At 41.5% G+C, this 27,292-nt stretch overlaps 1 protein-coding gene across 5 annotated transcripts in view; it reads left to right on the top strand.

Moving 5' to 3' along the window:
• The window catches only part of LOC308406293 (RNA-binding motif, single-stranded-interacting protein 3-like), a 164,353-nt gene that overhangs the window by 35,045 nt on the left and 102,016 nt on the right, over positions 1-27,292 (top strand). For 2 of the 5 annotated variants that reach the window (XM_080897215.1, XM_080897213.1), the window contains exon 1: positions 5,986-7,290. The exons of 1 other annotated variant lie outside the window; for it this stretch is intronic. In XM_080897215.1, coding sequence (XP_080753341.1) covers positions 7,216-7,290 — 75 coding nt within the window. In that variant the 5' untranslated portion in view covers positions 5,986-7,215. Of the gene's footprint in view, positions 1-5,985; positions 7,291-10,643; positions 10,714-27,292 lie in introns of those variants that run through there. 2 more of the 5 variants (XM_080897214.1, XM_080897219.1) reach the window with 2 other exon arrangements.

Raw genomic sequence — 27,292 nt, 5'->3', positions numbered from 1 at the left:
TAGTACATAAAGGAGACCCAGTTGAAATAGATGAGTGGCAAATTAAATCAATGCAATAAATCAGCAGGGAAGTTTTGAATTGCAGGTGAGATGTGTAACTTTTGGTCTTTCCTAGCTGCTACATTAGAGGCTTGAATCAGTCTTTGTGTCCTACATCATCACACAGCAGGAGCAATCTGAGGTATCAGGGGGGAGGAAGAGCAGGTTATTAAACCACCAGCCTTACCTGTGTTTAAGATAAGATAGAACTTTATTAATCCCTCGGGTGGGTTCCTCTGGGAAATTCGGTTTCCAAAAGCACAGCACCGACAGAAGTTACAGTTACAGTTGCCAATTCACTTTCTTTAAAATCTTCAGCAGTACTGACAATGTGCAAAAAACAGTTGAGAGAATGTGGCGTAGATGTAAACACACAATGCCAATGATATCATTTCTTTAGGTCTAATTTCTTCCCCTTTGAGTTCCTGGATTGAGGAAACCGTTTATTCTGCATTCTGTGTAGTCCCCATGTTTGTATCTCAGGAGACTCACAATGAGACAAATTTCCTCATGCTGTGTGTGGCAATTGGATGTAATAGTCCATTTACCACTGTAAATCTGCTGTGTGCGAATACCACTGTGTGTGTGTGCGCGTGTGTGGTGATATCCTGGCAAGTGTTTTTCCTGAATCCTACCAGTGCAGCTTCTGTAGAGGACTATCATCATCATATGACCTCTTGTATTTTTCCAGCTGTATCTGAACTAACATGTAAGGATTTGACTCTTGTTTTTTCTTCCTTTTTTTTCCCTCACTCTCTTTTGTGGCTCAGTGTTTGTTATACATCTGGTGGTCAGTGATGAGAGAAACGCATCCCTGAGACACAGCATGGCCTTTCCTGCTCCATTTACAAACTGCTTTGATGTCTGTTATTTGTTAAACATTGGACTTGGAAAAATCCTTAGAACAATGTCCTTTTTGTTAAGAAATGCAGATGCAGCAGGGACACATTCAGTCTGTAGAAACTGGCTGAGAATTAGATTGTGCTTATAAGTCTGTTTGATATTAAAATTAAGACAATTAACTGGCGTGAACTTACTATAGTAATTAAGGCTGTCCTGTCACTGGATAAGGTAATTAGGAAGCTTTATTCTGGCAGCGTATGGAGTGAGATGTAAAGATTGTGCTGCTCATAATAGAACTATGAAGTTGTGGAGGAATCAATTCCCTCTCTTTCGTAAACTTCAGTGTCAGCAGAATCTTAAGAATTCATGAAACATTCGGTTGGTATGCTACTGATATTACACACATACACATCCCTTGGCTCCTTGTATGCATTGTTTTTTGGCATTCTGCACATGGTGTTGAATGAATGTGCAACCTTACTCGATCAAACACTGTGTGTGAGAGTCTGACAGGGAATGGATGCTCTTTAAAGGTATACTTACATAATTTCTGCTGCTGGCAGTTTCTCACAAATCGCTTGTTTTATTTCCCCAACATAATAAAAATAGTGATTTGATCATTTGAAATGATTCAAGATTGGACATGATGGAATAGAATTATGTGAAAACTACCCAAAATTATCTGCTCAAATCAGCTTTCCTTTTAATAAAACTGTTGAGCCAGTTTAGTTTCCTAAACTTGTGAAATTGTTGAATATCTGTTGCAATTTTCTTTTTTTATGATTACACTAAAACAGATCAGGCACATTATGATGATCATTAATGCAAATGCTTTTTTTTATTTTATTTTTTTTATTTATACTACAGACTCACCTGTCTGGTATAGAAAAGTGTTCAGGAGTAACTGTTTGCTCCTGACAGTTGATTTTAGAGCAGAAATCTATGAAAGTCTCTCGATTTGGGGATGTTTAAATGGATCATGTCTAGAGACTCCTACGCACACAGCAATAAACTACCCTTCAAGCCTCATTAACATTTTGTTAAACCTGGATTGCATGAATCATCTAGAGCTTCTTTATTATCCTTCGGAAAGTTTAAGTGTTTAAACTGTCTCAGATGCCTTGTTGTTTATGGACAAGTGGTGTTATTAAAATATGAAAGTTGCCATTCGCACATTAAAAAAGACTTTGAGGCCTCTTCCTTTGAGTGTGAGGAAAAAATGAGTGTGAGAGTTGGTGATGCTGCTTTAGCTTGGATAATTTGATGTCCTGCTTGCCAGAATGGTTGCCATGGTTAATGTTACACATGTAATGTAGCAAAGTCCAGCACTGTTAAAGTTTAAAGCAACTATAGTAAATATGACCTTTTGAGCCTAACATTAACAGGTGCTAGCATGCTGTAACAGTAGAGGGATGTCAATGTTAGCCTTCAGCTCAGAGGAATATTGTTTCTAAGCCTCATAGAGCAGCTTGTATGGTTATAAAAATATGTGGCATCATATTTTAACTTAACTTTTTTTCTTTTTAATTGAAGAGTGTGTGTCAAAGCAGGAACCTGTTTTCTTCATGCAAAAGAGAAATCTTGATGGTTTGTACTTGTGCTTAATTGCTTGTCGGCTAATGACTTCAATCTGAGTCACTTGTCTCCCATTTCAAGTACATCATACACACTGTAAGATGAGCAGCCATTTATCTGATGACTTACTACCTTCCAGGATTACTTTGGGTTGAAAAGAATTTGATTTTATGGTTAGTAATAATTTACTGTAATGAATAATCACAGGTTCTTTAGAAGAAATATAGTCTAAAACTAAGTGGTTGACAGTATATAAGCAAATTTGAAGACTAAACCATGCAAAAACAATTCTTAAACATCACCTACATTTGCACAAAAACACAATTGTAAAGATCAAGTTATTTTGATTACCTAACACTCTTATTGTATTGAAATAAATGTATGCACTCCTGATGACACATTTGTTTCAGAAGCAGAGTAAACAAGCTCAATTTGTCAAATGGTTAACAAGGCAGATGAAAGGGATTTACAGTGCTGAATTCAGGCTTGCCTACGGGCACGATGAAAGGTTAGAACTGTGTTGCACACTTTGACTCAGACCTGCATTCACACATCAGTGCTAAGGTAAGACCGGTAAGATTTTCCTCAATTAACTCTTGAAAACCCAGTTAGATCCTAATAAGAGCTTTATTTGACCAAGCGGTTCTGAGGACTACCTGGTGGTAAATACCCACTGGGGAAATTCCCTGGAAACAACAAACCTTTTTAATGTTTGTTTTTGCGTTGCTGAGAGAAATTGGATGTTATAGCTGGCCAGCAGTTGGTGATGCAGCATAACCTCTTCTTTTATTTCCTCGTTATCCAGTTTCACCCTCTGTTTTCTTTCTATGTTGCTTCCCTGTGTGGTGGATGACTATAGGGGAGTTACGTGGAATTGGTAGTGAAGATTTAGAATATTTCATACTGGGTCAAAGTTGCCCTTCATTTCATTTATTGTATACACACTCCACAAACCTTGGACATTAAATTTGTTGTGTTTTTCTTCCATTTTTAAGGACTGTGTTAAGAGCTTTTGTTAACATGGGTAATATGTTGGCAGTGGCTGCTGGAGCTGCATCAGTGTGTTCAACCAGTCACCCTACAATTAAATCTGTACCAATTACACTACGCCTATGTCAGTAAGAACTCATATTTTGTACCTTCTCTGTAGTAAGAGCTAAAAGAGGACAATAAACTGAGTTCTAACACTACAGTGGTCTCTAATTCCTGCATTTTGGACACGGGACACAAGAGAATAGTTCATCCAAAAGTCAGAATTATAAAGTTCTCCGGGTTCAGAAGTGCATAAACTCTGACCTGAGTGTGCTTGGTCCACAAAAGGCTGTAAAGATCATCGTTATCAGTGGTATAGAATTTTTTACCCATCTCTTATATATGGAGCAGTGTTTATGTTCATCCCCTGAAGATGTCTGTACATAAATGTTGCAGGTCTGCTGCTAAGGGCGGTGGGTAGATTCTTGGCATCTTTACTCTGCATGTCGAAGTATCCTAGCGCAAGATGCTGAACTCAATTACTCCTGATGCATACGAACAATGAGTGTGTCTGAATGTTAGGCGTAGAAAAAACAGTCCTTGTTTGTCCATTTCTTTTTGTAGCATGTCCTTATTTAGGCAAGAAGCATGGTGCACCAGCCTTTAGCCACTCTATCACCAGTCTGTTGCAGGGGAAAACTGCATGAATGCACGTGTCTTCACAATTTTGACGTTAAACAGCCCAACACAACAGTTTGTTTCAGGGTGACTTACAGCACCACATATCAACCAGTTACCTCAAGATTCTTAAAAGTAGAGATGGTGTCTGTCTTCCAAATCCAAACTGGAAGCTGGTTCCACAGAAGAGAGGCCTGGAATCTGAAGGCTCTACCACCCATTCAACTTGTAAATATTGAGTATCTAAGGCCACGGGTATCCTTAAGGTGAAGAAAAGCAGGAGCATAAACATCATTTTCTCCTCTTGGGTTTTCCACTTTTGTGAACTATGGGGAAAACAACGAAACAGGGATTGGTTTGGTCAATAATATTTAGTAATTTCAAGGACCATTTCACTTTCATAGTCTTTGGTCGAGAGCCATGTTTCTCAAACATTATGTTAGTAGTAGTAGTAGAGACAAGTGTTGCTGTCTTTACCACTACTGCCAAAAAATACTCTGTGACAATGGGAATAGTTCAACAGTCAGTTTTAGTAAAGTACGTGAAGTTTCCCTTTAAACCAGAGAGGGAGATGCTACAGTATATTTTTAAGGTGAAAAATATAATTTTGGTTATCCAGTTTTGCTTAACTGGTTTGTCCTGACCAGTATTGCTGCTATTATGAAAACCTTATATGGTCAGAAGCTGTTATGTAGGAAAACGGTTTCATCTTCAAAAGATGTTCAAAGAATAAAGTTATATTAGAATTTCAGAGCAAAACTCAGTATAGTTGTTACAGTTTGGTTTTTGCTGAAAATGTGACTTTTTATGACTACAGTGAGTGTAAACTAAGGTAGACCGGCCGAATGTTATTTGAGTTAACTGACCAGAGCAATGACTTCTCTACTCACCAGATTAGCTCGACTTGCTTATAACTTGCACGACTCACTCAAACCTGTGGAGAGTGGTATGAAAAAATTAATGTACATGTAGGCATAGTGACAAATGGCTCTTAGAGGAGCCCACAATATTAATGTGTTTTTGCATCACAGGCTGTAAAGTAGTTTAATTGCCCACAAGAAATGAAGCTCTTATCTAAGAGTTTTCATGTATGCTTTCTGTTCTTGTGCCCCCGCTTTCCACTGCAGTGCATTGTCTGCCAACCCTTGTATCTTTCTTTCTCACAGAGAGCTGTAGTCAGAGGGCAGAGCAGCCTTTTCATGCATGGCTCACTTTGCTTATGTAAGAGCACTACTTAAACCTGGTTACATCACATAACAGGCAGCACTGTGTCAGTGGGTCACTGTGCCATACAACCACTGAACTACATACACCCTCCATGTCGGGCCCTTTTGCTGACATGTGTGAAAGTAGCATTGCTGTGTGCAGCAAGGCATCCTGTGCAGTTTGGAAGGGACTGTTTTAAGCTTATAAGCTTTTATGTATTAATTTATCTCTGCTGGTTATATTAGATAATCTCAACAGTCTGTTTAAACCAGGATGGCATTAATTAATCACGTACATGTAGTGAAAAATGACCATTTTGCTGCTCAATTGTTGCTGCACCTGTAGGGTGCCAGCAGGGGGTCCTCTGTTTTCCAAATATTCTTTATGTATCCTCGTTGCACTCTTCACTCCAGCTCACACCGCCACCCACCTCCACCTTTCAAGCTGAGCAGCCCTTATCGGTCTTTCTTTTTCTCATATTCTATTTAGCACAAACACACTCACAAGGGCTTGGAAGAGGGCAGGACCAGCCACTCCCACTGTTCTATAGTTCCATCATAAACACAGAGGGCGAGAGAGCCAGACAGCGAGAGGAAGAGAGAGAGCGAGGGAGGAGCATAGCTGCGCTGAGCCGAGCCCCTCTATGCCTCAGCACGCACAGTGGAGCAGACGCCAACAGCCACACAAACACACTCCCCTCTCAGTTACATGCACAGTCACACACATACCGCACGCACACACCACCACCTCCACCACCGCTGTTGCCGCCACCACTTCCACCACACACACACACACACACACAGTGACGGCTGCCAGGCGCAGTGGGAAGCAAGCCGTCAGGGAGTGAGCTTGAGAAGAAAGAGAGGGGAAGAGAAGAGAGTTGGAGGGGGCACCTTGTGGATCAGAAGGGATTTTCCTCTGTGTGAGTGCACGTCTGGATAACGCCATCTGCTTCTTCCTCAGCTAGAGGAGTTTTCACCACGGCTTTTTCTTTTTGCTCATCCTCCACGCCGGGCTTCAGCAGTATCTACCTATCTATCCCCGGAGCTTAACAAAAGAGGGAGGGAGTGAGGAAAAAAAAAAGGCAGTCACAGCTTCAGCTCTAGACCACCCTCTCTCCTCCTCCGCCTCCGCCTCCTCTTCCTCCTCCTCCTCTTTTCTCCCCAGCTCCACATCCATGTGTGAGTTCATCGCTGATTTCCCTGTCTTTTAAGGATAGAGAAGAGGACAGCGTGTGTTCTCCAGGATACAGCCGAGCTCCCAGAGGGATCAGGGTCTCGTCTGGTACACAAGAGGGGGAGGAAGAACGAGACAGGGAAACGGATACACAGGAAGAGAGAGAGAGAGCTGGAGAGAGACAAGAGAAAGACACTGGAAAGCAAATTAAGGGGCATGTTCAGGGCAGCACAGAAGAAGAGTGAGTCAAATTTTTAGAGCGGAGTGTGCAGGGAACCGGCAACCGAAACCCAGCCGTTCATCCCTCCTCCTCCTTATCATCCTCTTCTTCTTCCCTCTGCTTTCCCCCCCCCCCTCTCAGTCAGGCTTTTCAATTCCCTCTATTGTTTCCCGTATTTCTGCTATCCTTTCATATCTTCCTTTCCTCACTCCACACCTCCTTCTCCCCAAACCTCTTTCTGCTGCCACTCCGGAATCTCTTTCCAGACCCACGCAAGGAATGGTTCTGTGAGATTCCCTTTGAGCTCTCAGACAAGTAGACGGACTAAAATCTCAAGCACTATCTGTTCTTCTATCCATTCCTCCTTCTGCGCGTGTATCACCTTCACCAGTGAGAGGAGAGCGTTCTCTCTTCATCCCCCACTCTTGGAAGCAGTCATTTAAAGAATTCAGGCCATCCCCTCGGAAGTGATCAGCCTCCAGGACCTTCAACTGGATTCCAGCTACATGGGAAAACGTTTGGAACAGCAGCCAATGTACCCCCACTACACCTACTACTACCCCCACTATCTCCAGACCAAGGTAAGATGGTCAGCAAGGTTTGACTTATTGCGTTTCTGTGTTGCAAATGTAGATCAGCACGTCGTCTTAAAACTGTTGCAAAATTGCACTCTTCAACTCCCCTGTTAAAGTTTCGCCTTCCATATCTTGTATCTCTTTAAATCTTTCCTAACCAGTGTGAATCAGTCCAGAGTGTCGAAGTTGTTGCCCCCCCCCCCCCCCCCCCCCCACACACACACACACACACACACACACACACCTTTGTTGGGTCACGTTCCTAAGTCTGTGCATCAGGATCCAAAGAGTGATTGTGGCATATCTCAGGCGATCATTCTTGCCTGTGTTTTACAAAACCAGCAAACACTGAATGACGGTAAAACGAGCATCAGTGTATATATGCTGGGATTGTCTTGAAACAGAGCGTGCTAAATAGCACTCTGTCCCTTGTTCCCCCATCTGCCTTTAAGCTGGGAGATATTGATGTCACTCAACTGGATTTTTTTTTCCTTTTCCAGCTGCGCTGAGTGCTTGACCCTCTCCTCCCTTCTCTGACCCCACCAGCTCCAAGTTCAAGTTCAGGGCAGGAGGCCCATCCTTCCCTCAATCCTTATATTCCCCCCTACTTTGTCCCCCAACCCCCACCACCCTGAGAACTCCACCCTGTACCCCTCCCTTCTCTGGCAGTCCCTAGTCCATGCAACTCACCCATTATGATATGTTGTAGAAATGATTGATGGAACCTGATTTACTTCTCGGATTACCTAGAATGCAGAAAAACAAGCTCAGTTTATTTATTTTTTCCCTCCGCTTTGTCAGTTTGATCCCAGTATTCTCGCGCTCGCATAGAATGCATACACAGAGCATCTTGATAAATTCATTTCACACATGCACGCACTGACATGTACTGGTTCTTCTACCACCGAGAAGGCAGAAAATGGGTTATGAAGGGCCTGATCGATAGCTCCTGCATCATATCACCCGCCATTCCCTCTGTCTGCTCTGATTCGTGTGTGTGTGTGTGTGTGTGTGTGTGTGTGTGTGTGCGACTGTCTTTTTTTTTTTTTTTCTTTCTTTTGTCATGATAGTAAATATGAGGAGTTGGCAGGTTTGCTGCAATATTTAGTAAATATGTACATGTCAGTGGGCAAGAGCGATGGTGAGAGAGGCAATGAAAAAGTGTGGGAGTAGAATGCTATGAGAATAGAGAGATCATGTTACTGGTGGACAGAGTGTGGGAAGAACAGGTAAGAAAATTATTGCTCGGCTGTTAAAAATATGTTGAACTGTGAGCCAAGCAAAAACTGCACGGTGCGATTGCAGGCCAACAGCAACACGTTTATGTGGAGTTCCAGACGCTGTTGGTCGAATTACCCTCCCAATTACCGCTTTCCTGCGCTCATTCTCAGTAAGCATCTAGAGAAGTCTTGATGCAGGTTATAGAGGATTTACCTTAAAATACCCAAATGACTCTCTTACTAACAAAATAAAAAGCAAAAGTGCAAGTGTCCATTTGAGCACAAAATATTGACCACAAAGAATAGAGACTTTAAAAATTTTCTAGTGTTTCTCTTGCGTCTCAAAGATCACAAGTGCGTGTTGGTCTGCTTTCATTTTGTAAATTGAAATGGTTCCACATGGAAGACTTTTTTTCACTGCTCGTTAACTTTTATATTGCATGCCTCACTGCAACAAGTTGTGGACAATTACTATACAGCTCAAAGCTGGTGGAGTCCACTAAACAATTAAACTTTTTGAGGCTCTGTATAACTGAAACTGATCAACCAAAACATGTCTTAACTAGCCAAAGTATCAACTTTGAATTATCTGGTTGATCAGTATACTAATGCAGGGATGGGTAGATTTTGTTCATGTTCACATGTTGGGCACATGAACTCTAAGAAAAGGGTCATCTCACAATGACTAAAAGGTATTGTAGTCCAAGGCTTCAATACTTCCAGTTTTAGCAGCTATTTGGCTTCACCATATGAAGTCTAAGATTTTTTTCCTATTTAATTAAGGGATGCGTTTACAGATGACACATGCAGATTGTATTTGCAGCGTGTCGACATTACCCACTTATCTGCTGATCTCAGTGCTGCACACATTCACATCTGGGATCTGTCTGATGTTTTTAAGAGCGTGCTCAAGACGAACAAACAGAAGCTGAGAACTGTTTGTTAATGCACATCTGTGATTTGCTTGTAATAAACGTCTTCAATGATAAGCGCGCCTTTCTGTTTGCTAATTTGCACCAGAAAATTCACGTCTGCTAGTAGAGAATATGAAACATGTTGTTTTTAATTTTCCTTTTAATGGAAGAAACTTAAAGGCTATAGATGGTAATTGTCTCTTGGCACTCTTGTTTATTTTTTTTCTTAAACCGGATGGGGGGGAACAAATTATTGAATTTATCATCTTAACAAACCTTTTTTTTTTTTTTTTTTTTGTCAGAATGAGTTTTTGACAGTGTTCATTTTGTGTTTAAATGCTGTGCATTTACGCTTGTTGTTATGATTGAAGACAATTCACGTTGAACTTAAAAGATTACTTTTTAAATTCTGTGCCGATATCTAGCATATCTGTAAATCTGGAGCCATCAAAATAAAACTGACTGTGATTTGTTGCTTTATTACACCGTACTATGCTGCATGAACACGTAGGTTAGATTAACTTCAACACTTGATGCATGCCCGTTTTACGTGTACAGATGTCACTGTGTCACACTGCTGTGGCTTGTTCTATTATTTATCTCAGTCAGTTCAAGGTCATCTCATTTCTCACAAGTATTTGCAACAGGCATCTGACTGAAACCATCACTTCATTCCTCACACTCCATCCCTCTCTTCCACCAGACCTCTCTCTGCTCTCAAGGTCATATCAAATTGGATCCTTCCTACCCCAGAGTACACTCGCACTGCAAGCACAGCTGAAAGGGTGTGTGTTCACGTATGCATTCATAGACAAATAAAACCAGTATCCGTGACTGTACATGAGCCTGCAACTTTGTCAATTCATGTATGAGCGTGAACTGAATTTATTTGCTCACTTTTGTGTGGATAAGTGTGGGCGTGTTATCCTGTGTGAGGTAAAGTGACTCTCTCTGTGTGTGTGTGTGTGTGTGTGTGTGTGTGTGTGTGTGTGTGCGCGCGCGTGCGCGCGCGCGTGTGTGGCCTCTGAACAATGAGTCGTGTCCCCCCCCCCCCCCCCCCCCCCCCGTGCCTGACCCCTTTTCAGTGCAGCTTGCTGTCATTAAAGCCCCCCATGTCCCAGAAGAACAGTCTCCTTAGAGTGTGCGTGCCCGCACGTCTAACTCTCCATAGAAGTTCAGGCTTAGTTATGAGTCTATATGGACCTTGACAAAAGCCTTGTGTTGGATCGGCTCTTCTACTCTGACTTATATCGGGCAGGGGTAGAGGATTGTTGGGTGGAAATGTAGCCGTGCAGGTATTTTTCTGGCTTCTTTCCTTTGTGTGCAGAGAGACTAAACTGGTAGTATGTGTAGTATGTATTGTGTGCTCTCTTCGTTACTTTCTCCTAATTTACAGATATCTTTTTCCGTTTCTTCCCCTCTTTTTTTTTTTTTTTTTTTTTTCCCCCTCCTACTTTTGCTAACTGATCTGATGGGCCTCTTATTAATCTTGATTCCAGCAAGAGGAGCTTCTCCCTTTCTGAAAATCAATTGCGTGTGTGTGTGTGTGTGTGTGTGTGTACACATGAAGTTTGCCTTCGCTGCCCTGCAGTACTAGTCTTTAAACCTACACACTTCCTCACTGTCATTAACACACATGCACCACCTTCACATAGAGGCAGTTATGAAATGGCTGGCTTAAACTAACAACGGGGCAGATGACGGAGTGCGTGTAAATGCGCGGCTGTTAAACGGAAATTTACTCTTGCTCTGCTTCCATAATGGGCTATAGGTACAGTTGGTGTACATTAGCAGGGTGTGGGGAGTGATAGCATGGCCTCTTGCGTGAGCCCAGTGGCCCTTAATCATGGCTGTAAGAGGGTGTGAGGGGATCAGGGTGAGGGTTAATGCACAAGTGCAGCTGCACTGTTAGATTCTGTGTGATTTGTTAAAATTTAACCTGTGTGTGTGTGTGTGTGTGTGTGTGTGTGTGTGTGTGTGTGTGTGTGTGTGTGTGGTTGCTGCTGCTGCTGCTGGGGGGACTAAAGCTCAAATCTGCCATTCTTGAATATGAGCAATGTTTTGGATTTTTCTGATTGCGCTTGTGAGCTGGTTTCATTTGCTTTATTTTCTATGCTTGTTGTATTGCTTAATAGTTACAATTATTTAGTGAAAGGATTTTTTTTTTTTTTTTTTAAGAAATGAAGACTGCAAAAATCCCTAACAAAATGTGCAAAGTATTTTAGCTTGTTATTATTGCTGTAATTTCCTGTGTATTTTCCTGAGGTTGTGGTGGTGTCACTGCAAATTTAGCAAAAACAACAAACTGACATCTCTCCTGTTTGAGAAGAGGAAACATGGCATTCATGACACACGACTTTTAGTTTTGACAAGGCAGATTTTCTTAACTTCGTGTTACATACCTTTTAATCTGTTACAGTGTAACAATATTAAATTAGCTCTATAACCTGATGGAGAAAGGCAAGGATTTCTTAAATCAATCAAGATGAAGTGCAGGCTTTCAGCTTTAATTCAAATAGTTTACATCAACCTTTGAGGAATTACACCCATTTTTACACACAGGCCCCAATTTTAGAGGCTCAAAAGAAACTCAACAAACTAATATCATTTTAAAAGTAAGATTCTTTCTAATACTTGGATGAAAATCCTTTCCAGACAATGACTGCCTGAAGTCTAGAACCCACAGACATCACCAAATTGTCTGTTTCCTCCCTTAATATGCTGCAAGGCCTTTTAATGCATCCACCTGCAGTTGCTGCTTGTCTTTTTCCCTTCAGTTTTGGATTTAATAGTAGAAAAGCATGCCCTGTTGGGTTGAGATCAGGCGACTGACTTGGCCATTGAACAATATCCCATTTCCTTTACCTTGAGAAACTCTTGGGTTGCTTTTGCAGAATGCTTTGGGTCATTATTTGTACTGCTCGATCTGGCTCAGGAGGTAGAGAAGGTCGTCTATTATTCGGGAGGTTGGTGGTTTAATGTCTGGTATCCTTAGGCAAGACTGAACAAGTTCATCCTGATGCCTTCATCAGAGTCTAATTATTGGATAGAAAACACTTAGGCATAGAAAAAAGTGCTTGCATGAATGGGTGACTGAGGCTTGTATGCAGTAGAGTAGGAAAGCGCTATATAACAACCAGTCCTTTTATATTTACAGTGTTCTATTATTTTTGCAATATTTGGCTGAACACGAGAGTGCAGCCCCGTTTGCTATCATCAGTTACCAGTATACAGTTAGTGGCCTGGTTCAACTGGCAGCTATACATGTCAATGCCCCATAACACTGTCTCCACCGTCTTTGACAGTTCATCATCCAAAGCATATCATTGTTTCTGTCCTTGTCCATATCAGTCTTCCCATCATTCGCTTCTCGTGTTGCAAGTAAATTTAGATTTTAGTTTTTTTTTTTTTCTCTTTTAGTCTCCAGTCCTTAAGATCGAATGCATTAGCCAGCTATCTATGATAATTGTTAAATGGCAGGCTTCTTCTGCCCACGAAACTGATTGTCATTCATTGTTCAGTTAATTGTGAGTCTTTGGTGGTGTGCAGAAGCAAAACCACAAAATAATTGTGCATTCCAACAATTTATGGACCTAACTTTTTACCTGCACACTTCCAAATATAAGCCAGCACTCTTGCTTGTCTTCAGTTAAAATGCAGAAACTTTCGAGTCTTTCTCAGCTCCCCAATGTTTTCATTTTGCTCATCTTTTTCGTGTATAGCTGTTTGACTACGCAAATGATTTTTGTCTCCGTATGCATGAATTTGCTAGTGAACTTTGATCTTTATCCATCATGCCTCTCTAACTATAGCAGCTATTCATTTTTTTTTTTTTTTTAATTTTAATCTTTGCAGCTTGTGGTGATGATTGACTGAGGATGTGAATCTTTGATGATAATCACTAAGAGGGAGATAAGAGAGGCTAACAGGAAAAAAAAGTCATATTATCAACCAGCTAATCATTAGTTTGCTGCAGATCAGTGTGCTAATATGCTCAGCGGCACACAAGGAGCTTTAATTAGGATAATGAGAAACAGCATTTAGTTGATATCAAAGTAATGACACATGCGGACATGCCTGGACATCTAAATAGAATATTTTGTCCCTTCAAAAATGAGCTTTTCACATTCAATTACTCCCCATTATGCGTTAGATAAATGTGGTCAGTAGTTGGCTTTGTTGTGATGAGTAAACCTCATAAAGGAAGGAGGGAAACGGAGCACACAAAACATGCCTGACCTCTTTTCGGCTTAGCTCGCTGTCATTAAAACACCCTGCATTGTGTAAACACAAAGAGAACATTAAAAATTTGATTAACTCATTCACCCATCATCCATTTCACATAACCTTCCCCCTTCTTTCCTCGTCTCCTCCCGAGCTTCTGTTCCTCCTCTTGTCAAATATAAAGTACTTCGTCTTAGCAGAAACAGCCGCCATAAATTATGCAGCACACATCTCACACACACAGAGACGCTGAAAAGTGTGTGTTTAGTGTGCAAAGTAAACAGAGGGTATAAGCTTTATAGCCTTGCATGCATTCTGCTCATGCCCTGTTTCTTCTCACACATCTGCCTGCCTGCATCAGTTGTAGTTTTACAACCGGCAGTATTATTATGTGCATGTTGTTTAAAGACCCAGCTATTCTGTTTAGATTTCAACTCTGATCTCCATAGCATCGCATGCCAATGAAGAGAAGAGAGAATGGCCTTATGTTGCCGCCTTCTACTCTCCCTCCTTTTTTTTTTTTTTTTTTTTTTTTTTTTTTTTTCCCTCTCTCTCGCTTTTCCAGCCCCTATCCCACTGTGTTCTGGGCTCTCTCTCTCCCCTTTCCTCTCTCCTACCATCTGTTCAGTTTGCTGGGCCTGGGTAGTTTTTACTGCTTAAAAGGGACTCTCCTAACCACCCATATATGTCCATTTATTATTCTCCGTGGGCTGTTCTATTCTTGTCCCAGTACAGTAGTGGTTGCTGACCATTGCCTTACTATGTTAAATAGGAATGAAAAAGCTTCAGTGGGTCAGCTCATGCACAGAGGGGTGAGAGAAGCTCACCCCTGCCAGTTTTGTAATAGAAAAATATGTGCAGGAGGGAAGGAGAAGGCAGGATAGAGGCAAAAAAGGGATGTGAAGGAGACATATCAAAAAGAGAACAGATGGCTGTAGCAAAAATAATTCAAAAGAAGAAAAAGAAGAGATAACGATCCAAAGGGAAATAAAGAGCGACGCTGTGAAGGAGACAGGAGTTGCAGGCTCAGTCAGGGAATAATGGTGCTGCTGCATTTTTAATAGTTGGCCACTTTGTAGCGACCCTTGTCTAATGGATTCTCTGCCTCTTAAAAGCTCCTGTCAGAGCCCTCTACCTCTAACGGTTACACAACGGAAATTACTGAAGGCTCCAACAGTCCCCAACACTTCCTGATAGAATAATAATATTGTCTGGCATCAAACATAATTCCAGTCCACAGATTTTTTTTTTTTTTTTTTTTTTTTTTTTTGGGGAAAAATATGTTCCGAGTTAAATTTACTTGCAGGAAGCAGAAACTAAAACACTGAGGGCTTAAGAAATGTCCAAGACTCGCACTGATATTACAACTCTTTGAGACGAACAGCTCTGGCCGTCACTTTGCTTCCTTTTAGAACACCGCTAAGTGCCTGACAAAGACTTTATTGGTGAGGTGAAAAGGGAGAGACACAGAGCACAACCTCTAGCTGTTAGCTATTTTAAGTGTGTGTGTGACTCAGTGTACAGACTATGGCCCCTGGCCATGAGCCTGATCTAGTTTGTAGAGATGGTAGATACTGTTCAGGTCTTCACAAATTCCAGATTTGCATTTTATGGCTTGTGGCCTAGAAACCTACTGTAAATACAGAATGTTAATAATCCTTAACAGTTTGTGAACAGATGGAAGGCTAAGAAATATGATGTGTAAAAAGGAAAACTTTTAAATACTTTGGTTAACATAATTTTGTTTTTCATAGAAAGAATTTCAGTTTTTGCAGTGGTCAGTCAAATGCCAAGTGTTTCAGTCAGAGCTAAAATAATACCATGTGTTGTGTTTTAAAGATTCTTGTAGAGCATTTAGTTGACTGGTCAAGAGGCATTACATCAGTGCCCCTAAAGTACATTTGGTGGAAATATGATCACCATCATTTCTGAGGTGAAAAGTTTAAGACCTTAAAAACTGCTAATGGGAAAAAAAAGTGAGTTATGAAAGAATCCTGGACACTTTGGTGTAAACCTTCAGCCAACCTGCACAAATTGGAGGAGAGCAATAACAGCATGACTTTGAACTGCAAACTAACTTGGCTTAGTCTCAGAAGTAGAAATATTAACTTTTATTTTGAAGACCAAGTAAAGTACAGTGTTGTGGCTTCATTGCTTCATCTGGAAAAGAAGAGGGAGATCTGCAACCTCAACAAAATTTATATGGGGATCTAATGCTTCAGAGGTGCTGTCGGAGGGAGGACATGGTACCTAGTACTTTAGCCACAACTAACATATTAGGGTGCTGCTACTTTGCTAATTCAAGATCATTTGTATGCCTTGGCATAAGATGAATGGGAAAAGCTTAAAACACTGCAACATATTCAGTATCCTTAAAAGTTGCATGCAGGAACATCTGACAAATAACACATTAAAAGATTTTTCTAGCTATCTGAAATTGGTTATTCTTCCTGTTTTCATGTCAAAGCAAGAAAATCATTCAAATTATAATTTTTTTGTATTTCACAAAATATTATGAAACTTACAGCACAGTTGTGGTTCTCTTTGGCATTCAACCTACATCCTCCTGCCTATGATCAAATCACAGCTGTACATTCAGTACAAGAGCACTCCCTTGTGATATTGTTTAATCAGTCTGGCTTCTGATTTAGAAGCGTCCTGTGATTCTCAGTACAACTGATTATATATCTAGGATTTTATGTAAGTTGGCAGAAGCCTTCAACTTAACAACTGTGTGTGAGATAAATGCATTTTTGGAAAACTGGCCAAAATTGTTGGACTCATAAATATAATAAATGTAATGACCAACAATGTTTGTTTGTTTTTTTTAATGATAAACTTTCAGATTTGTGCAGAACTCCAGTCTGCGTTGCTCATCTTGAGCTCTCTCTATATATCGCTGCACATGTAAAACTTTTCCTCTAATTATTTGTATTTTCGGCTAAGAAAATAGTTTTTAGTTGCCACTTCTTGTTTGCCAGTAGAACCACAAAATATACTACGAAATACACATTGAATCTATGAAGCAAAACATTCAGTTGTGATCATTGTGCTGTTTTTGTTGATAAACACAATCAGATTTCATTAAAATACTTTGTATGAAAAAGTGCATTTTTGGTCAGGACTGTAGTTAAGAATATAACTCTATAACAAACAGACATTATTTGCATGTATGGTGTGCATATAATCTTATAATCAATATCGGGGTTTGGTTTTCTTAATCATGTTTTCCATTTACTGTGTGTGCTCCCCGATGGAAATGCAGCAGGGTAGGTTTGTGCATTGGTGGATGTGTGATCTCTACACTAGGGACCAGATAGATAATTGAAAGATGGGCCTAAGGGATTTTCCCCATGTGGTGTTCTTTGGCACTCCCCCCCCCCAAATTGCCCCTCATCTCTTTCTATCTCATGCGGTTTCAGGATAGTGCTGGCTGTTCAGAGGAAAATTTCCCCCTGTAAAATTCCATACATAGTTATGAGTCATTGCATTTTGTTAAAGATGTAGCAGTGGTATTTCCCTTTCCTTCTCTTGAATACACGAAATCAGCAGTTGTGCTAGAGTAGTCATAGCTGTTGTACTTTGTTTAAAAAAAAAAAAAAAAGAGGAAGAATGCGAAAAATCTGCATACAATATCATGGAAGAACCTCTTGACTTCTGGGCATGAATAGCTAATAATTAAAACCGTAAGTTGTAGAACTATGACCTTGATGTCAATTTGTGCTGAAAATCTTCTCCCCACCCACTTTACCTGCTTGTCTCATATCTCTCATATTTCAAAAAGCTCAAAGCTTTCCAGTGTTGCGTAGAGGTTACTGGAGTATGACTGACTGGCGATGCTGTCCAATCATGTACGATAAATCCCTCCAGAGTTGTGGTGAGTCAAAACCAACTAAATAGGTGCCAGGAGTGAGACCCCTGCAAAAACTGTGCATTAACTAGAAATCCAGCTTAAGATGTGCACAGGTTGGGGGGTGGAAAATCCTAGAGCTCAGTATATCCCACAAATTTTCTTTGCTAACACCTATGGTAAACTTTAAAACACACATTAAGGTTATACCCCACAACATAAGACCTCAGTATTTAGAGATTTCTCACAAGTCTTTTCTGGGCCAAATAACTGCAGACTGATGGGATTTTGAGTGTGTATTTCTGTTTGAAACTTTCGTTTGTGTATGCTGGAAAGTAATGTGCATATGGAATGAAAGTTTCACTTTTCACTGCATTAAAGTGTGCTTTCAATGTGCAGTCAGTCTCTTCATAATGGCTGCTTCCCACTGATACCATTTCTGTCCTGGTCACTTTTAGATTGCTTGCAAAAACATTGTTTTTTTTGTATCCAGAAGAAAAATGGATCGTCTCCAAGTGGGAACAAAGTCTGGTGCTCAACCTCTGTACATTTTCTTTCTTTGTTTGAGAGGAATTTTTAAAGAAACCGAGTTTAACTCCATAAAACTGCCACAGTGTTTGCCCTTGCAGACAGTTTAGCTGGGTTACAGACACACTCTTGTCCCTGAGCCAGAGGTGGCTGGCCAGAACAAACATCTCCTATTCCCTGTTAATGAAATCCTGAATAAAATTCTCCCTCCTCAGCTTGCCCCAAATACCCCCCCCCCCCCCCCCCCCACCCCCATGTACACACACACAATTGCACAAGTACAAATAGAGACACCCTCTATCTACAGTTCTGGTACACTTTCACACATAAAACCATGTACTGAACCCCTATAGCCACACTCCTAGTCAGGGATTATCCTGTGAAAACACTTCTTTAGTTGGACCCCAGTCAAATTACTTTTTGGACCTCTTGTGCTTTTATCAGAGCTGTCTGTGTGGGGGGAGGAGTGGTATACATGTGAATGCAGTCCAAATATAGGCTGATGCTGATTGCAGAGTTAGTCCAAGTGAATGCCTACTAATGACACTTGGAAGTTTGTATTTCACAGAATTTGTGTGTTAGAAATTCTGTGTTGCCTATATGCCAGTCAAAGATAAAAAGAGCAAATCGCCAAGTTGTGTTGCCTGCTGGAAAGCTGGGTTGAGGTTTATGAAAAATGAATTTGACATTTACAAATAGCAGGCATGGATATGAAGAACACGGCTAAAGCCCCCAATCCAGTAGGCTTTTGGAAACGTTATAATAGCAGTCAGCATATAGTCATCCTTTTGTTTACAGGGGTACCAACTTACTGCCTGGGCAATGGCCAGCTCACTCGGCTGAGCACAGATTGTTAGGCTACATTCAGCTTTTATTCATTCACACTGCAGCATCTCCTCGGAGACTACCAGCCTTTTTCAAAGTTGTGCTAGAGTCTGCTGTAAGTATGTTTTGGTGTGTGACTTGAAGAGTGTGTGAGCATGCGCATGCACAGGAGTGTGCCTTTGTGTGATGTGTTTTCCTGCTTGTGCCTGAGACACAGAGAGATGAGGCGAGTGTGCCAAAGTGAAAGATAAACAGACTAACGATGAAGGAGGAGAAGTCAAGTGTGCGCCTGTGTGCACGTGCACATGCGTAGTGGATGTGTCGAGGATGCAAACTAGCTTTGTAGCTCTCAGTGAAGTGTTGATTTAAGTGGAAGTGGAGGGAGGAGATGGGATAAAAGGCCTGACTAGATTAGGCTGGCACACACTACTGAGGCGTGTTGTACTGCCTGGCCTTTCAGCGCACTCTGAGCGCGTGCATACGCGCCTGAGAGACGCGTTCTTGTGTGACAATGTTGGAATCGGGTTTGTGCGTGCGACTGTTGGACGCACTTGCTCTGGTGCTGATATCGGTGCTGCTGTACAATAAAGCAGCAGATTAGCCAAGCCACCAGAGCTGCTAGAACAGCACTGAGAACACTAATCATTGTTCTGGCATCTAGCAATACTCTTTGCTGTACATTGTTTGTTACCACAGAGAAGTGGCATTGTGAAGATGAGGTATGGAGGTTTTACAGTGTCAGCCACAGTGTGTACCAGATTCTTTATCTCGGTGAAGATGGGAGGTAGATTACAGCTAATGCAGCTGTTTATTTCTTTAAAAGTACTTACAACCTTTCAGTTCCTGCCAGTACTGAGGCCAAAATACTACATATTCAAGCACCCCTATCCAGGCAGCCCTTAAAGAGTATCCAACCATAATAGTTCTTTGAGTAAGGCTTGCAGAACTGTCTCTCTGAGAGTGGGAGAGTGATGTCTGAGGGTTAAAAATAACTTTTAAAGTGGTTTCAAATGCTTGAGGTGAGGTTATTTTAACTTGAACAGACAACCTAGCCGCTTCAAAACGCTTCTTTTTTTTTTTTTTTTTTTTTTTTTTTTGGAAGTCTTCTGCCTTTTACTGACTTTCTTTTTAACATTTCTGTTACATTCTGCAGCTGTTCAGGCAAGATGTAAGGGTTGCTTATAGGTGTTATTTGTGCAGTGCAGTTTCAGCTATTGAGACATTAACAAATACATGCTAACAAAACACTTGAATGAGTACCTGTCTATGGTTTGTCACATTTGGCAGCAGCAACCTGAGCGTAAATTGAAGATGCTGCTAAATAAGGGTTTATACAAATGTAGTTATTGCTTCTGTTCACAGTAGGTAAACAGTGAACTGTCAGAGGCAAGAAAAAGGGGGGGAAAAATTTGTGAATTCCACACAAGCATGCTGTCATTTGTGCTGAACCATTGGAGGAGACAGGGACATTTGTCTGCTACATGTGGTACAAGAGCAATCTGCATTTTTCATTGATTTAACTTCCTGCATAAATAATTAAGAGCCTGAGAGGCAGTATCTTCATGTACTGTACATTTTCATCTTTATATATGCACAATCAATTTGTCTGGCTAAGTAGAAAGTGCATGGTTGATGGGTGCTTTTACAGGGTTAGTATGAACATGCGTCTAATTCTATGGAGCCCATTTTGACATTCATTAAAATGTACTTTGTGCATTTAGGATGTTTGGCATGCAGTACATACTGCTGAACATCATTAGGAGAATTCTCTTATCAGAGCTTGACATTGTTGTTGGACTCATGCTGACTTTGAACTGACCTGTGACTTAGGACTGACTCAGTCTCCCGATGCTGAATTTCACAGAACTTTACCAAATTTCCAAATCAATGCTAATATTGAACTTTATGGTGTGTATTCATTTTAATTAATAAGTGCTGTAACATTATTGACTTATTGACATCAAGAGAAGATTCATTGTCCTGGTATAGTGCCCACCATAATGATTGGGACAAACAATTTCTGTAGTTTTGCCATTTTGTACTTTTGCTTTTGCACATTACCACAGCAACATGTAAATCAATATATGATCAGAGTGCAGACTTTTAGCGTTACTTCAGTGGGTTTCAAATTTTTTATTTTTTTTTTCGTACAAACTGCTTAAGAATTACAGCCATTTTTCTTCAGTCCCACATTTCCAGAGGTTCAAAATTAATTGGACAATTGACTGACAAACAGTTCTACAGCAAGGTGAGGCCCGCTCCCTTGCTGTTTCATGTGAAATGAAGCAGACACAATATCTGAAGTTGAGTCAAAGTAGTGAGTTTGTATTTTTATAGCTCTCACTGTTATGTTAAATATGAGACCCATAGAGATGGCAGTGAAAGTGAGAGAATCTCTAAACCCAAACAAACCTATCACAGAGAAATGGGAGGAGGCAGGTGTATCACCGTCAAAGTCGAGACGGCTTTCTGAATGGAAACGGAAAGTATGTACAAAAAGTTACAAAACACTGAATATACTCAAGAACACTAGATTTGGCCACAAAACATCTAAAACGCCTGCAAAGTACAGAAAAAGTCTGTGGAAAGATGAAACAAAGATTAACTTGAAACTGCTTACGATTCAAAGCAATGCCACATTATCTGCTAAACATCGTGGATGTAACATGGGTATGGGTATAATGCCTGCCAGTCACTAGTGTTTATTAAAGATGTGATTGCTAATAGAAATAGCAGGATAAATCTTTAAGGCTATACTCTCTCCTCAGATTTAGCCTAATGCCACAAAACTGACTGGACAGTGGGTCATTTACAGTACACTGTGAAGCAAGGCAAAGAAATGAGAGATTCTTCTATGGCCTAGTCATTCGCCTGATCTCAATTCAGTAAAGGATGTTTTAAAAACAAAACTGAATGCAAAAAGACAACAAACAAGCAGAAACTGAAAGTGGCTGCAGTAAAGTGAAGCTTGGGATCAAAAGCAGCATTTATTGGTGTCCATGGATTGCAGGCTTCAGGCAGACACCGGCTGCAAAGGAGTTTCATCCAAGTATTAAAATCTTTACATTTATTTTATTTTCATTTTGAGCCTTTGAAAGGAGAACTGTGTATAAAAATGACTTTAATTCCTAAACAGTCCAACAAAAATTTTGTGAAACCTCTTGAATTAAAGATTACAGTCTGCACTTGAGTCACACATTCATTGTTTGTACACAAACAATGAATGTGGATTGTAAATCTGAGGCAAAACTACGTCTTTATACAGGACACTGTCACGGTCTGGCTGGGGCAGACCGTATGTGTTGCAGAGGAGGACTCAAACGCAGACCAAAACGTAGTGTGGATAAACAAAACAAGCCGTTTATTGAGGCTAGCAATGAGGGTAAAAATAATCGGGCATCGGTGAAAACTAAACAATAACCTAAACTGGGTGAACTAATAACAAAACATGAAAAAGCTTAACCATAGTGAACTGACATGGGTACCTGGGGATGAGACATGGATGAGCAGACGACCTGACAAAGAATGGCTGAGAGCACACAGACTAAATGGACACAGGAGGATAATGAGGGAAGTGGCAACACATGGGGAACCAGCTGACACACATGAACATAACGACGTGACAATGGGAGAGTAAAACTGAACACGATGAACACAGACACACCAGACCTCTTCACAATAAGACAGGAAACAGTGAGATATAAACATGACAACCTGGACTGACAACATACGCCACAGACATAAAATACATGAAAGCAGGGGAGACTTAACATAGTGGAAACACGAGGGGAAAATAACTAGTAACACCTAGGCATGATAATGATAAACTTAGGAAACCTGAAGGCTACATAAACTAAACACAAAACGCTGGGTCAGCAGACCCAGGATCATGACAGACACTGCATATAGAAACAATTACTATTTTAGTTTAGGAACCGTTTTTATGGTTTTTATTCAAGTTTTTTTCCCCACAGCAACATTAATAGCACATAAATATTACTTATTTAGTCCTTGCAACAATTTTGTAAAATTATAGCCATCAGACCCCCAACTACCATTATGATTAAAATCAAAGGCCTATGCGTGCACACAGGATTAAATGAGACTGATAGCAAGTAGTTTAATGTAAAATCTCACACTCCTCAGTTACACACAGAGACACACAGAGAAAGTGTCAGCCCCTAGATTAGATGCAGTGGAGACTCTGCGTATATCAGGAGGAGCTTTCAGTGCACTGCAGATAATACTAACTGTAGCACTCTTACCAATACCAACCCTAGAATTATCCTCTCAGTGGAGGTCTCAGAGTCCTCTCTGTCTCTCTCAAGAAGAAATCAATGATGTGTGGGACACTCAGGCAGTACAGTGGGGGACCCACCTGCATGCAAGGCATACAATAATTCCAGATTAGTCTCTTCTTGGTACAGAATAAGAAGATAATACAGTTGTAAGCTGCTGATATTATTTTCAGTCTGAAAGATTTAACAAGCAGAATGTTTTTCTTTTTAAAGATAGTTTAGAGTGCTTCCTATTATTAAAAAATAATAAAAAATCACACTGATGAATTCATGCACTTAGGCAAAGTGGATTAAATACGAAGCATACAGAGGTGAAACTGCTACCAATCCTCTTGCACTGCAGTAAGTTCATCCAAAAGATTATTTTCAAAAAGTCACTGTATTCCAGTCATGGATATTTCTTTTTACACGGCACAGTGACTGACTGCATACTAAGGAACAGACCTGCTTATAAGGATGGGTGGGTTAAGTTAAGACCTTAGGAGCATACTGCAGTGATACAGTTGGTAGGTGTCCTGCTATGAATTTTAGGGTCTTCCACAACACATAAGTTGGAATAAGGTCTTTGACTTGTCCAATAGCACATTATCATTCCTGGACATTTCTTTTGGTAGAATAACCTGAGTGCTGAAGTTGTCCTTCTGCTTGGCACTCTCTTTTGGGATTTAGCTAGTGAACAGGTGTCCTGACATTTTGATTCAGTTTAAAGATAGAATGATGTTATTATGCTTAGATTTTTTTTCTTTCCTCAAACAGAATGCGCCTCATTTTAAATGAAACAAAATATTGTTCCAACAGCATTCTGGCTGAGCAGTTGCTTTCTGCGTGAAGGTCCCACCCTACCGTAATAAGTGTTCTCACCCCTCAGACTATTACACACTTTGTAGTCAGCGAGTCCTAGCGAGGACAACAAGAGCCTTGAATTTTCTTCATTTGTAATCAATCTGTCTGAGGAATTTTGGAGTTTAAACTCAAAGAAGTCTTTCTTGGAAATCTTACAGTGAATTACTTCCTCCAACATGTTGTGAAAATCAGATCTTCGTCATCCTGTTTATTGAAAACAACTGAAATCTCTTTACCGGTTCCTTTTTTCCCTCCTTTTCTTTTAAAGACACTAAAACGCTAAAGTGAAAAAGGAGAGTTGTTAGTTCGCCTGGAAGCATGTGGTAGTTTAAACGTCCACAGAGAATTCTGGGTCAAAAACAAAGTTAAAGCAAAACAGCTGAGGAAAAGTGAAGCAAATAATCGGATTAGAGTAAGGAGTGCAAAGGCAAAAATAACCCAGTCAGGGAAAGAAAGAGGGGGGGGTGTAAAATATGTAGAGCCTATAAGATAATCTTACATGAAGAGAGTTGTTTGGTTTAAAGATCTACTGTCACTCTGGTATAGGAATCTCATTGTGCATCCCTCTGTATTGCCAGTGTACTAGAGTGGTATATGAGACATGTCAGGCGAAAAGCTGAAAGACAGTCCTAGAGAGTTCAAAACATACAATCTGGACTTTACAACAGTCAACCAGAGACATAGTCTAGCTGAATTCCAGATTGAGTGACACACTCAGACAGAAGGAAAATGGGGCTGACAAAAGAGGAGTGGCAAAACAGAGACAAAGCAGTGGAGACAGACTTTTGCTTTCTTCCAAAGTATTGCCACAAGCTGTTGGGCTCAGTCTGCCAACCTAACACAACTTCCCAGCCATAGATAAGCTTCGTGTGCAAGCGCATGTGTCTGTGAGTGTGTGTACATAATTCATAAGCAAAGCCAAATCATGATCTAGAGATTATCATGTCCAGTGGCACAGAAGTAGAGCAAAGAGAGAAAACTATAGATGGACTGGTGGATGGACGGAAAAGTGTTTATAAGGGGAAAACTGCAAGGTTTATAGTACAAAATCATTTATAGGATATATATATATGTATATGTGTATATGTATATATGTATGTGTATGTATATATATATATATATGGAATAAGAGAGAATAAGAGAACAGCACCACCAAGGCTGGAGACGGAGCAATACTGGAAGAGCATATGGGAGAAGGATGCAACCCATAACGGCAATGCTCAGTGGCTAGAGGATCTGAGGGCTGACCACAGCGACCTCCCTGAACAGGGTCCAGTAACCATCACAGTGGCAGATATCCAAGAAAGGGTCTCCAGTATGAAGAGTTGGACAGCACCAGGGCCCGACATGGTTCACGCCTACTGGCTGAAGAAGCTGACTGCACTCCACGAGCGTCTGGCAGCACAAATGAACCAGCTGCTAGTTAACGAGAGACACCCGGAATGGCTAACTGAAGGCCGGACGGTCCTGATCCCCAAGGACCCCAAGAAGGGACCGGTCCCCTCCAACTACCGACCAATAACCTGCCTCAGTACTACATGGAAGCTCCTGTCAGGCATCATATCGGCTAAGATGAACAGGCACATGGGTCAATACATGAGCGGGACACAGAAAGGAATTGGCAAGAATACCAGAGGCGCAAAACACCAGCTACTGGTAGACAGAACAATCAGCCGAGACTGCAAGACCAGACTGACCAACCTGTGCACTGCCTGGATTGATTACAAGAAGGCCTATGACTCAATGCCCCACAGCTGGATACCGGAATGCCTAGAATTGTACAAGATCAATGGGACCCTAAGAGCCTTCATCAGGAACTCAATGGGGATGTGGCGTACAACACTAGAGGCCAACTCCAAGCCCATAGCACAAGTCACCATCAAGTGCGGGATCTACCAAGGAGATGCTCTGTCCCCACTGCTGTTCTGCATAGGCCTGAACCCCCTCAGTGAGATCATTAACAAGACTGGCTACGGATACCGACTACAGAACGGAGCAGTTGTCAGCCACCTCCTGTACATGGATGACATCAAGCTGTATGCCAAGAGTGAACGAGACATCGATTCACTGATCCACACTACCAGGCTATACAGCAATGACATCGGAATGTCGTTCGGACTGGAGAAGTGTAGTCGGATGGTAACAAAGAGAGGGAAGGTAGTCAGAACTGAGGGGATTGAACTACCAGAAGGCAACATTGCAGACATAGAGGACAGTTACAAGTACTTGGGGATCCCACAGGCGAATGGGAACCATGAAGAGGCCGCTAGAAAAGCTGCAACCACCAAGTACCTGCAGAGGGTCAGGCAAGTCCTGAGGAGTCAGCTGAATGGTAAGAACAAGATCCGGGCCATCAACACGTACGCCCTGCCCGTGATCAGGTACCCTGCTGGGGTAATAGGCTGGCCAAAGTAGGAGATAGAAGCCACTGACATAAAGACAAGAAAGCTCCTTACCATGCATGGAGGGTTTCACCCCAAGTCCAGCACCCTGAGGCTGTACGCTAAGCGGAAGGAAGGGGGCCGGGGACTGGTGAGTGTCAGCACCACAGTCCAGGATGAGACAACGAACATCCAAGAATACATTAGGAAGATGGCCCCAACTGACCGAGTGCTCAGTGAATACCTCAGGCAGCAGAAACCCAAGAAAGAGGAGGGAGATGAGGAACCATCATGGAAGGACAGGCCCCTGCACGGTATGTACCACCGGCAGATAGAGGAGGTGGCTGATATCCAGAAATCCTACCAGTGGCTGGACAAAGCTGGACTGAAAGACAGCACAGAGGCACTAATCATGGCAGCACAAGAACAAGCTCTGAGCACAAGATCCATAGAGGCTGGGGTCTATCACACCAGGCAAGACCCCAGGTGCAGGCTGTGTAAAGATGCCCCAGAGACAATCCAGCACATAACAGCAGGGTGCAAGATGCTAGCAGGCAAGGCATACATGGAACGCCATAACCAAGTGGCCGGCATAGTGTACAGGAACATCTGTGCCGAGTATAACCTGGAAGTCCCGAGGTCAAAATGGGAGATGCCCCCAAGGGTGGTGGAGAATGACCGAGCTAAGATCCTGTGGGACTTCCAGATACAGACGGACAAAATGGTGGTGGCTAACCAACCGGACATAGTGGTGGTAGACAAACAGAAGAAGATGGCCGTAGTGATCGATGTAGCGGTTCCGAATGACAGCAATATCAGGAAGAAGGAACACGAGAAGCTGGAGAAATACCAAGGGCTCAGAGAAGAGCTGGAGAGGATGTGGAGGGTGAAGGTAACGGTGGTCCCCGTGGTAATCGGAGCACTA

This window comes from Rhamphochromis sp. 'chilingali', assembly GCF_963969265.1.
Source record: "Rhamphochromis sp. 'chilingali' genome assembly, chromosome: 11".
NCBI classification, from domain to species: domain Eukaryota; kingdom Metazoa; phylum Chordata; class Actinopteri; order Cichliformes; family Cichlidae; genus Rhamphochromis; species Rhamphochromis sp. 'chilingali'.
This window is presented reverse-complemented; position numbering and strand designations above follow the sequence as displayed.